General features: G+C 44.0%; 1 protein-coding gene across 1 annotated transcript; it reads left to right on the top strand.

Moving 5' to 3' along the window:
* The first annotated feature begins 939 nt into the window (after positions 1-939).
* pelp1 (proline, glutamate and leucine rich protein 1) lies at positions 940-12376 on the top strand. Its single transcript, XM_028973208.1, has 17 exons — positions 940-1111; positions 1304-1368; positions 1588-1693; positions 1855-2004; positions 2325-2396; positions 2483-2542; positions 2627-2783; positions 2859-2991; positions 3294-3381; positions 3451-3539; positions 3687-3800; positions 4645-4795; positions 4904-5072; positions 5148-5203; positions 5892-6113; positions 9602-11386; positions 11975-12376. Exons 1-17 carry the CDS (start codon positions 971-973, stop codon positions 12068-12070), a joined length of 3654 nt encoding a protein of 1217 aa, XP_028829041.1. The 5' UTR covers positions 940-970; the 3' UTR covers positions 12071-12376.
* Positions 12377-12661: the final 285 nt, after the last annotated feature.

Genomic DNA, 12661 nt, shown 5'->3' with positions numbered 1-12661 from the left:
ATCTTCTACCTTTATCTGAACACTGTTTGAGTACTTATCATGACACACCTTTTAATTTAACATCTCAGTATAAACTACTCTGCCTTCAATTAATACTTTTCAATTTCATGTCATTTTATCCTTACCATCAACATGAACACAACACAGGAATATACAAATCGCTTACCAGGTTTGTTTATCACAAGTAATCGATGCTTTTATAACTACAGATGGATAAGAGGGACTAATTCAAGTCCTTTTATCACATGCACGGTGGGGAAGACAAGCAAACACATATTCACACCTCAAAATGTTCCACACTGACAGGTGTACTACACTTCTTTTTTAACAGTGTCTATCCAATTTTACTGCATAGTCTGAAACAATGTGGAATATTTTGTACGCAGAACAATAATACGCAATGGCACAAGAGCATTGATACACATCTATGCAGGAACACACTGATGCACAATAGTGCATTTGATTTGTTGTATTGTATGACCTGTATAAACTGACATAACATACATCTCCAAACCCATGAAGGTTTTCAGAGGGTTTTCAGAAGGTTTTCAGAAGGTTTTCAGAGTAAAAACAAAAAACAAAAAACGAATGACGAAAAAACGAAACGAATGAGAACAGATCTAGCTAAAAGAGATAAATGACAATTAACAGATGGATGAAATCAAATAAATGGATTTTTTTCAAATCTTCAAATAATCAATAACTCAAAAGAAAGAATAAAAAAGCTAATCAAAGAGTCTAATCTGCTTCAGATAAATATTACTTAATAGATAAATAACCGCTGATAGTTCTAATATCTATATCTGCCAAGAAAAAAAATGCACTTATGAACAAAAATAATTTTCCATAAATTATAAGCAAGTGTGAGGCCCGCCGGCTGTCTCGACGCGTCCTTTTTCCTGCACTTGCGCGGCGCCTGGTGATGACGTCACGCTCCGCGTCGCCGCGCTCACGGTGCCGAGGCGCAAAGATGGCTGCAGCAGCCTGCCTGCATGGCTCCGCCAGTACACGGCTGACGGAAGGCTTGGTGTCCGCGCTGAAAGAGGAGCGGCCGGAACATTTGCCGACGCTGCTGGCGAGCTACCGGGAGCACGGCGCGGTCTCGGCCCAGGTAAACATAGCCAGCGGCCGCCGCTACCTCCCATCCCTGCCTCTCGATTAAAACCAGTCGGGTGGTCGCTGCGCTTTCCGCGTCTCCTTTGCTTTGTTCATTATTCCGAGCCGAGCGTGGTGCTGTTCCCGGCGGACCTGGTTTGGTTGAACTTCTCTCACGCTCCTTCCTTCCTTCCGTCCGTGTCTGCAGACCTCCGCAGCTGTCGGCGGGCTCCTGGGCCTCAGTCATGCCCGTCTGGGCTCCAGTAAAACAAGGTGAGGGACCGGGGGGACCTTCTCGGCTGTCCCCATATTTATTTTTTTTAATAATTGCGATCTAGCAGATCCATAACCATCCATAAGACTTGAAATTGTATTGAATATCTTATATCTTTAATCCCACTAACGTCAATGGTTTTAACTCTGCGATCTACGTTTGGTTTTCTTCCAGCCTGACTAGGAATGTCACCACATCTTGTGCTTGTGTGTTTGCAGGTTCGAGGGTTTGTGCCTTCTGTCTGTGCTGGTGAAGGACGGCTCCACCGAGCTTTTTCAGCACCACTGCCTCTCCTGGCTGCGCTCTCTGCAGCAGGTCGTACAGGTGAGGGGTCCACTTTTCTGGCCCAGTGTTTGCCCGTACCACTCACCTCGAGCTTGGTTAAGGTAGCATTGGAGAGATGACGTTTTTGCGGCGTAAGTGCTGTCATAACCAATGTTGTGAATCTCCCAAAAAAAAACAAAAACGACCTCTTTCTGCGACAGTCGCAGGCCCCTGTACCCACCGTGCAGCTGGCGGTGAACGTTCTCCAGGATGTGCTGCAGTACTCATCCCAGATCCCGGAGCTGGCCCGGGAGATCGGCCTCAACTCCATTCTGGGCATCCTCACCTCCTTACTGGGCCTCAAGGCAGAGGTAGGCAGTCTCCACGTCCACGCAAATGGGTTGTGGAACAGCTCGACGTTCCTTTCAACTGTACAATTGTTGGGTGCTTTTTTGTTGTGTTCAATTGTTGTGTTATTTGTTTATTAGATTATTCTTCAGGTAATTCTGATACAGAATAAATTTAATTACATTTTTGTCATTGTCACTTTTCAAGGAGCAACGAAATTTAAGGTGCAGCCGACTCAGTGGGGCATATAGTTAAAGACAGGAATAGAATAGTTGAACACAATTTATATCCACGTCGTTGATTGGCCTGTAGGACTGTAAATAACTATTTGTTTGTGTTGCAGTGTCACCTAGTGGCAATGGAGGGCATGTTGGCGTGTATGACCTACTACCCTCGTGCCTGTGGGTCACTGAGGGTGAGTCGAAACCTAAAAACACGTCATTAACCTCCAACTGGAAACGTCACGTGTGATTGAATTTACATACTCATTTATTTTTACAGGAAAAGCTGGGTGCATATTTCCTGTCCAAAATGGACTCCGATAACCCAAAAGCACAGGAGGTCAGTTGGGCTCATCAGTCTCCTGGCTGTTTTCTTTACACTGTTACCCAATCACCTTTTCTCCCTAATTTTTGTCACCTTTAGGTCGCATGTGAGTGTTATGGTCGCTTGCCCTGCCTAGGCGGCGTGTTGGAAAGAGGGGGAGGTGGTCGCAGGGCTGAGAGCTGGACCAATCAGATGCACTGCCTGCTGGCCTCAGCCAATAGCATGCTTGGACAGTTGTACCAAGGAACTGAGACTGGTTAGTAGGCTTCTCAAAAAAAATTCGATTGGTTTGAAGAGCTTCACAGTCTTTAATATTTAATGCCGGTTCCAGAAGGCACGGTGCAGTATGAGGGACCAGGAGTTGAATTGCCGTTCCCACCATTGGACGAAATCGATCCCCTGCTGGTGCTGCAGCTCAGACACCGATACAGAGCTGTATGTCTGGCACTTAAACACACACTCAGGTGCTTCCTTTTTTCACCTTCTTACTCTCACACTGAACATTAACATTGTCACTTCAATAAAACTCTTATGTAACCATTAGCAAACAAGTTAGTAGTGTAATAACTATAAGCATTCATATTACAACTTTAATTTGACATGCTTCTTCACCTTTAAACAGATCATGTTTTATATTTATATAGCGTGTTTGTAGTCAGCATGCTTGGTGGTTTCCCTTGGTTGCCCCTTTTTTTACACCCCCGTTCTGCAGTTTTATAAAATTATATTGGTTCACTTGTTTAATCATTGATTGCCCCACTCTCAGTGTGGATCCAGCGTCTCCTGTCCGGCTGCCGGTTCAGCACATGCTCAACTTCGTGTGCCGCGCCCTGGCCGTCAGCAGCAAGAGCATTGTGAGTCACGCTATAACACTCTGGCGGTCCGTTGAATGATGTGTCTGATTCCAGCTGCTGTGTTTCCAGAATGTGACCGGTGACGGCTCTCTGAAACTCCTGGTGTTGCCATCAGTACACAGCGATACGGTGGAGGTCCTCTCTGCTCTCATTAAAATGTGAGCGAGGTTCACAGTGTCCAATCCCATGCTACTTTAATTCATTCAAATGTCTGTCTGTCTTAATTCTGCCCACAAGTTTTTTTTTTTCTCTCTCTCTCTCTCTCTCTCTCTCTCTTCCTTCCCCCCACATTTTTGTGTGTACAGTGTCGGCAGTGGCCTTGTGCAGTACTGTGGAGTCATCAACCAGCTCTTCTCTCAGTCTCTGTCTGCCTGGACACCCCTACCTGAGGCCAGCCTGGGACAACAGAGGGCATACAGGTTTCTCTCTCTCTCTCTCTCTCTCTCTCACACACACAGGTCATACATGCTATTGGTAGATTTTGTTTATTATGGATACCTAGCAATATAAGAAATATTAGTGCAAGAAATATAATACGCACAAGTGTCTGATAGATTAATTACTTAATCACATTGTTGTGGACAACATTCAGTAAAATATTATCTGTCTTCTTTCTTTTGTTTTTATTTCAGTAAAATAAAACCAAAACTTAAACTGGAATGAAGTAAAAACAGAACTTTCATCATATTGCGCTTGTTAGCCAGTGATAAATTAGACCGTTCCTGTCAGCTGTAGATGTTGTAAACTCGACAAGATGTAGGAAAAACAAGTAGTAATACTAGTACACGCATCCACACTAAACTAGGGTGAACCGGTGTGTAGGATGATGTTTAATCAGCTCTAAAACCGTGGCCAGACACGATTTACAGGTGTCAAAAAGGAGGAGAAGATGACTTCTGGTCACACCTTTTCTGTTTTCGGTCCATAATTTGTTTTCTAATTCGGATTGGTTTATGTGAGACACATAATGATGCCCATCCCAAGCCAGGACTGATCAACATACCACCCCTCCTGTCACCTAAGGTTTATATGTATGTTCATTTAGAAAAAAATGATGTCTGTGTTATTTAAATAATGCAGTAATGTGATAATAGCACATTGTCTTGCCAATCACTTTTTATATATATATATATATATATATATATATATATATATATATATATATATATATATATATATATATATATATATATATATATAAAACACACACACTTTTGCCTTTGGGTGAATGTTAATAATTTGTCTATGTTGTAATACCCACAGTGCAGTGCGGGTGTGTCTGTACCACACGCTGGAACTGTGGGTGCGAGTGGGAGGAGCTTCTGCCTCTGTGCTGCAGGGAAGTTCCACCCACACCGAACTCCTCTTCTCTCATCTGATGGGTGACGTCACCCCGGGCTCAGAAGCTGTCAAGGTTTGCATAAAACATATTTGCATATTTAATTGTAGAACAACTTAATCACCGTGTCATTGAAATGCTTTCTGTTTGATGTAAATAGAAAAAGTTTTTCACCATCTACAGCTCCGTTCCGGACAGTCAGCAGCAGCCATCTCTGACCTGGTTGGTCTTGGCGGGAAGACAGGGCCACGGCGACCAAAGGCGTTGGGGATTGGAGAGACAGGCGGTGTCTCACTGCAGAGGAAGGGTGATACGATAGCCAATCAGGACACTTGTCTGTCTGCTCTGAGAGGTTTGTTTCTGTAACTTTGAGGAAATACTCAAGTTTTTTTTGGAAAATGCAAATTATATAATTTTTTTAATGCAGCTTTACGACAGATTGTTCTTACCAGTGGCACCCTTTTGAAGGATGAACTGCATAAGGTAAGTGCTGTGCATTACACTCATTGGTCCAACATATACATATACAAATAAAAGCATGCATGTCGCATTAACAGTCACTTTCAGCTATGAATTCTGGGAGTAGTTTATCATTATACAGCAACTGCAATACTTCACTTGTTTGCAAGCCATGACTGCCGGTAGAGATACCTTTTTTGGGGAGGGGTGGGGAATTCTTTTGAGTGGAGCATGAGAAAGGGGAGGTAACCTTTCCCCTTATGACTACATAGGAAAAATTCCAGATGTGGCCGTCTGAGCTGCCTCAGTCTAAAGCAGAATTGGCAACCAGTCTTTATACATATAGCCATTTCAAGCCACTGCAGGACAATAGATAGGCTTGGGGAACTCATATTAATGTTAAATAATCTTACAAAGTGAACAATTTATAATAGGGGACCTTTAACTGATAGAAACATTTACAACACAAAAATAGCCTCTATGCACTAATCTTAACATACAGTCCTGGAAGTGGCTGGGCTGTTTTATTGATTATTCACACCTTTGTACAGCAACAGACCTTTCATGCTAGAAAACACTTTCCTTCTGTATGTTATTTATTTTTTATTTATTTATTTATTTTCATCTTTGATTTGTTTTCCAAACATAGATTTTATTTGCAGTCATCCAATTGTTTGTGTGTGTTTGACTTTCTCCGTGTGACCCCACTCAGAAGCTACAGGATATGGTGGTCCCGCTCTGTGTGCGTCTCCAACAGCAGCAGGCCGTGGGTGAGGTTGGGGGTATAAGTGGCCAGTATGGTAGTGCACATCCACGGCGCGAACTTTACCGCCTGCTCTTGGCCCTCCTGCTTGTCCCCTCCCCTCGTTGGCCACCACCGCTCGCCTGTGCTGTCTCTATATTCAGCCATGGCCGCCGAGACCGCAGCCTTATGGTAAGATCCTTCACACAGTATCACACTGTGCTTAGAACAGTATTATATAATTGAACCAAGTATTATTTTCCCCACTCAAAACTTGGGGTCTAGACAAAAATATTGGTAGGTGGCGCCAAAACCTACAATTTGTAATGAGTGTACACTTGCAAAAGGCAAATTTGTCATATGTTTAGGCCAGTATGGTAATTATTTCAACATGAAAGGTTGAAATGCAAGCTCACCTCTAAACCAGAATGCTGACACACATTGCACATTTGCAATAGCTGTGGGCTGGCTGCAGTTCATTTTATTTTAGTTTTGTGGTTAAACATGTGGTTAAAGCATTATGTCTCAGATAGAAAATAGACATTTATTGAACTAGTTCATTTTTTTAAAATAATAGTCCAATATTCTTTACCTCTGAGTTTACATTAACTAGTCATTAAAAGTTTGGACACACCTACACACCTACTTTTGGGTCTTGCATTTGTTATAGAACAAAAATGACACAGACTATGAAATAACATTGAAATAACACAGATTACGTAATAAACAAAAAAGGGTTTTCTCCCATCACATAAAGTTTTGCAATGGGGATGGTTTCCAAAAGGCCATTTTATCAGAGTTTCCTTGGATCCTTAAAAAAATTGGATAAATTGGATTTTCACAAATTAAGGCTTTAAACATTAGATTTAAAGAATAGAGTTTAAAGGTCTTAAAAATACTGCAGAGACAATACATCAAATGAAACAAGCCTTCAATCTGTCAATAGTCTGCCAGTCACTGTGCACTGCTTACTTCGGGGGTTTACTTAAGCGCAGCATGCGAGTGACCTGTCCTGTTTGGTGCACTGTGCGAGAACCCCCCAGCAGACTATCACATGGTTCTCGTCCCACGCCGAAATATCCCCGGCCAGCGACCCCTCTGCTTCTGAAATTGCTCAGAAAGTCTGCTTCAATAACACACATAGACTGTGTATATTATAGTTTATAATGCAACTTGTACCTTTTCGATTCTAAAATGATTTGTTCAGTTTGGTGTTTTGCCTGAACGCTTAAACCTCTCATCATTGTTTACTTTGAGCATCACCTTGTCTTACATTGTGCATTGTTTGGCTGTGTAGGAATGTGAGCATAATTAAACCAAGTATATCAGATGAAAACAGATCTGTACCTTGTGCTAATGAAATGACATAAAAATTAAGTTAAGGGGTAAAATGATTGTGTATTATGAGATTTTTGGAATTATACATCGTACAAAGGGTAAAATTGTGGTACAAATGTGTTCATTATCACACATCTGGCAACACTGCCGGTCTGCAAACACAAAACGTCTAGTATGTAGGGTAAGGGTAAGCCCAAATGAGTGGTTATGAATTAATTAGGCAAATTAATTCATAAGCTCGTGATTTCAGGAGATCTGTTCTCTCCAGCGTCATGAACCAAGGAGCGTGAGACAGGATGATCTGGCTTGAGATAATAGTTCATCTTAATGCTGACTCAAGCTACACACATAATGGTGGCATCCAACAATGTTCCCTACAGAATTTTGAATAAATGTTAGAGTTGTTGTGTCCTTTAGTCAATGACTACTAATCAATTCCTAGTTTATATAATTGCCACCTTCTGACCTTTCTTGGCTGTAGTCTTTTACAAGCAATAGGTGGGTAGACAAGTGACTAGCAGGGGTGGATTACTGAACATGCCTACCAGGCTTAGGGCCTCAAGAACTCTGGTGCTCTGCACACAGATGCTACTGAAAATATAGGCTTATACTGGGTTTGTTCATCTCACGTCTTAATGCTGTCTATTTATTTACACAAAAATCACTACTTTAAAAAATTATTCACAGGGGAGCATACCAATGGACTCTAATTGACAATAATGATGATATGGGTTATTATGTAGCACACTGTTTATATATCTGGGCCCAGGGGCCAACAAGTTATGTGTTGAAAAGTGTTATTCTGCTCACCTCCTGAGTGTGGGGGGAAAAAAACAGCCCTGAAATTTTTGGGTGATTCCTATGATGCCAACTCCATCCATGATGCAGTCATGAGCAACAGTCCATGTCACCAATATCCAAAACAGCCAGAAATGACTCACAAATAACAAAGAAGTTGTTATTTGTGTGTCTTGCCATAACATGAGAATGTTCACCTTGACAAAGGCAAAAAAAATGGAAGGAAAATGTGTATATATTAATAATATATAAAATAATAATTTAGAAGAGCATCAGGGTGTCTGTGGCCTTAAAGGACTTTAAAAAGTCTTACATTTGGCTTCCTTAAACCCTGCAGAAACCCTGCTTATGCTGAACACTTTATCATTCCCTGGTGCTGATGAGCATCTCAAGGGGCTTTTGATGACAATAGTGAATGCAGCCATGAAGGCAAAAACTGGGTAACTGGGAAAAAAACATTCATCAAACATACCTCACTTTCTCCGGATACAAAAAAAATATATAAATATGTTTCATGCATTCGATTCTTCAAAATGACTCAATCTTAGTCTCTGAAACGGCACGTAAAAAAAAAAAACTTTAATTTAGTTGCCACAGTGGTTGAAAAGCAGTCTGAGAATGAACTTACAATGCGCTAGAATGAAGGAAAGGGATTTTTTGTTTGTTTTTGAGGGCATTCAGCCCTCAAATGATTGTTTTTATTGCATTCTGATATACAGCAGCACAGCACAGTCAGACACAACCAAACGGGTCCTCTGTATTTCCCCAATCACTTTTAGTGAGCGGTGGGCAGCCATTAAAGACACCCAGGGAGCAATGTGTGGGGACGGTACCTTGATCAAGGGGACCTCAGTGGCACCTTGGCGGTTATGGATCCAAACCTGCTACCCATTCGGAGTCTCCTTTCTTACCGGCTAGGCCACCCACATTCCAGAGAGACTGAACAGTTGTAACGCGAGGGTGTAAAGCGGTCATGGGTCTAGACGTGTGTAATGAAGACTATCTTAGTCGGGTTACCCTCACTTAGTGTGTAATGGGGGGAAATGACTGGTCTGCTTGCAGTCATTTAAATCACTAGAGGTCACGTCATAGCTGCATCACATATCTTAACGCTGAAACTTTCCGCTCCTCCTACGTAATCACTGCCGTAGCTTCGACGCTGAGTCACAGTTATCAGTCGTTTTCAGTCTTAACTTTCTGTTGGTATTGGGATTAAACTTTAACCCTTGATTAACTCGATTGGCATGCATCAAGGTTTATTTGCCTTTGCGGGCGTTGTTTTGTTAACATTATCAGCTTTCGTTTGGCAGGGTCGCTCCAGGACAGCCCCTGAAGATTCCTTTTGATTTCCTTTGTCTTGCGTGACCGTATCAGTTTTGCTTGTTCGCTTTTGTGTGTATAATCCGGGGTGTATTATGCCAACTCGAGCAACCTGTTTGGGTAGTTTTTGCACCAATAGCCCTCTGTCTATTTGCCTCGGTTGTAGGTTTGGGTGAAAGTGTGTTGAAATGCATTCTGAATATGACCCTCTCTTGCTTTCTCAGGTTTCCTCGTTCTGTGCAGAAGCCCTGACCATCTGCAACTGTCTGCTCCACCCCCGAACACCTTCCATTGCTCTCCCGCTGCCCCCACTTACCCTCAAACCCACCCCCACAGCCCCTGTTCTCCCGTCATCCCAAAACCCCACCATGTCCCTTCCCAGCATCCTGGGCGGACCCGCACCGGGCACCCCCTTCCCTGCTCGACACCCCCTAACCCTCGGTACCTCTGCCCTCATGCGTTCACTGCAGAACCACCTGCCCTTGGCCCCTTCCGAATTAACCACCCCGGTGGGGGCGTCGGCCACCCCAGCAGACCTTCTCTTGTCCCCAGCACAGCAGAGTGAACTGACGGGCCTCCCCCCGCCCGAGGGCCAGAGGCAGGTCTTCATCCGATACGACAAAGAGGAGGCGGAGGATGTGGAGATCTCGCTTGAGAGCGACTCTGATGACAGCGTGGTCATCGTGCCGCCTGGCACGCTGATGCCCGAGGGCGCGGATGTCACCAACACCAGCCAGTCGCTCCCCTCCGCACCACCTGTGCCTTCCCAGGGAGCAGCTGCTGTGCCTGGGGTAACTCTTCCAGAGCCAACGGGCGACGCTGTGGCCACTGGCAATGCATCGCTCCCCAATGAGCTGCCATCGTCATCTTCTCCGCCGGTCCCTCCCCCGGCTCCCAACAGCATCAACTCCTTCACAGTCCGTGCCCCACAGCTGACATCAGCTCTTCCTTCGCTCATCGTGCCCTCGATAGGTATGGATTTAATTCCGAGTGGCGCTCATCTGCTGATGAACCCGCGGCCCGCCGGTAGCGTCCAGGCGCAGATGGGCCGGCCGATGCTGCTGGATATGCCAGCTCAGTCAGCCCCACCCACCAGACTGATGCCGCCGCAGCAGATGCCCAGCGAGGAAGACACAACGGTCATCAACATCAACAGCTCAGATGAGGAAGATGAAGAGGAGGAGGAGATTGAGGATGAAGACGAGTTCGGGGAGGACGAAGAGGAGGAAGGCCTGGATGAAGATGATGAGGAAGAAGATAGTGAATTTGAAGAAGAAGGGACTTACGAGGATTGTGACTATGAAGAAGAGGAGGAGGGTGAGGAGATTGAGGAGGAAGAGGAGGAGGAGGAGGAGGGAGCAGAGGACCTCGCAACTCTTGAAGAAGTGACCAGGAGAGGGCCAATGGGAAGGCCAGAGACTGAGGTGATGATCGGGTCTGAGGAGGAGGAGCAGCAGCAGCGAGGAATAGAGATGTTCCCACTTGAAGCACAGGATGAGGGCAATGAAGAGATGGAAGGGAGCAGTGCTGTTGAGGCTCTGGAAGAAGGAGGTCCAGTGGAAGAGGAGGAGGAGGAGGAAGATCTGGAGAAGGAGAAGTCTGGAGAAGTGGAGGTGGAAGCTTCAGAGCAACAGAAGGAAAAAGACGGGCAGGACCAGGAGGTTGGCGAGGAGCTGGGCTCGCAGGAAGTGAGGATATGGGAACAGGAAGGATCCCAAGCAGAGTTCACCGCTGTTACTGAGGAGGCCAGCCCACCAGAGTGCAAAGAGGACGAATCAAAGGTCGGAGGTCAGGATCAGAAGTCAGTGGGGCTGGACCAGGAAGAGATGCCCACCCAGAGCAGAGCTGATGCCCCTCGGGAGGAATCTGAGCCGCAGGTTGCAGCGGAGGGGGCTGAGCCGGAAAAAGGAGGAGAGGAAAAAGACGAAGAGGAGGATTCCAGAGGGATGAAGAGAAAGATGGAAGATCGGGAGGAGGAAACTCTTGAGCAGAGCACTGAGAAGAAAAAGGTAAGTTCAATTGCAAGTTCAAATTGAACTTCAAAGGCGAACATCAGCATTTTTAATATGCTGAGACTGAATTGAATGAGCAAAAAAAAAAAAAGTCTTAATTTGTACTTTAATTTAGTACTAGTAATTAGCATTTTTAACCCAGATGCATGTGTGACACATGCTGAATGTGGAATGTCTGTTCAGTGTTCATAAAGTTCACGATGAGTGCACCTCTATTTTAAAAAGTGATGCAGATTGGTTTGGGCTCATTTTATAGGAGGGCCAACAAGTACAGCGTTTTAAATGGCCGGCCTGGAGCGCTATACTAAGAGGGAATGGACATGAGTGGGTTTAGAATATTGCCTTTGTTTCACCTCATCAGCATCCATTTTTGAATCTGAGAATTGCAAATCAAATTAACATTTCATTAAAAATGTAACATTAGGAAGAAAAAAAAATTACAACATATTTCACCGATCACCAAAACAAATTTACAAGCAGCAATTGATACGGAAAGGAAAGGTACTATAGGATCTGGTTTGTGGTGTATTATTGACTGAAATCTACTAAGTGATTTGCACTATGTGCTTCTGACCCTTTCCTCAGTTTCATGATGAAGCTATGGAGTCCATGCTGGCCGCCTTCGTGGCGTGTTCACCTGATGAAGAGGAGAATGCCTCTTCTGATCCATCCTGCTCTTAGACTGAGATGAACGGACTCAAAGATCATATTTGTCGAACTTCCTGAACCCCCCCCCCCCAACACACACACACACACACACACACCACTCACACACACAAAATATCACATTTTCAATGCAAATAACCATTGAAAGTTGTTTCCTGTCCCCCTCAGTTTCCATGTATGCTGTATGGTCACTGTGACAGTACATCATGGTGTAAAAACCAAGGCCGTGGCTCGTAAAGAATGAGTCTTATCTTTGATCTTTAGTGGTTATGTTTAAACTTTTGTTACAAATTAAATAAACATTGAGAAATGTGAAAGGAACCTGCTGGTTGTTCAAATGTTAAAACCTAATTTTGCACAATAAGAAGTCATCCTATCCCATTTACTAACCTGAGGTCTCATTAAAAATAAATACTAGATCCCTTATAGGCGATCTAACAATATGCAAATTAATCTGTTTGTTTAAAAAAAGAATGTTAAACTGCATCTACCATAAACAGGGCAAATTCGGGTTTTGTCCCAATACAAGCAGACTTGATTCAGATTGTGTTTCACTACAGCTGTACAGGCTTTCTAGGAGGTTTGGGTAAGGGATGAAAGGAAAAA

Source organism: Denticeps clupeoides, chromosome 1 (assembly GCF_900700375.1).
Source record: "Denticeps clupeoides chromosome 1, fDenClu1.1, whole genome shotgun sequence".
Taxonomy (NCBI): domain Eukaryota; kingdom Metazoa; phylum Chordata; class Actinopteri; order Clupeiformes; family Denticipitidae; genus Denticeps; species Denticeps clupeoides.
The sequence above is the reverse complement of the archived record's forward strand: the minus strand, read 5'-3'. Positions and strand labels throughout refer to the sequence as shown.

Bases quoted from the DNA above. Each gene is read 5' to 3' on its own strand.
- pelp1 (XM_028973208.1), top strand. From the start codon at position 971: ATGGCTGCAGCAGCCTGCCTGCATGGCTCCGCCAGTACACGGCTGACG. The intron at 4,796-4,903 runs GTTTGCATAAAA...CACCATCTACAG, and splicing joins CGGGCTCAGAAGCTGTCAAG to CTCCGTTCCGGACAGTCAGC. The intron at 11,387-11,974 runs GTAAGTTCAATT...CCCTTTCCTCAG, and splicing joins AGAGCACTGAGAAGAAAAAG to TTTCATGATGAAGCTATGGA.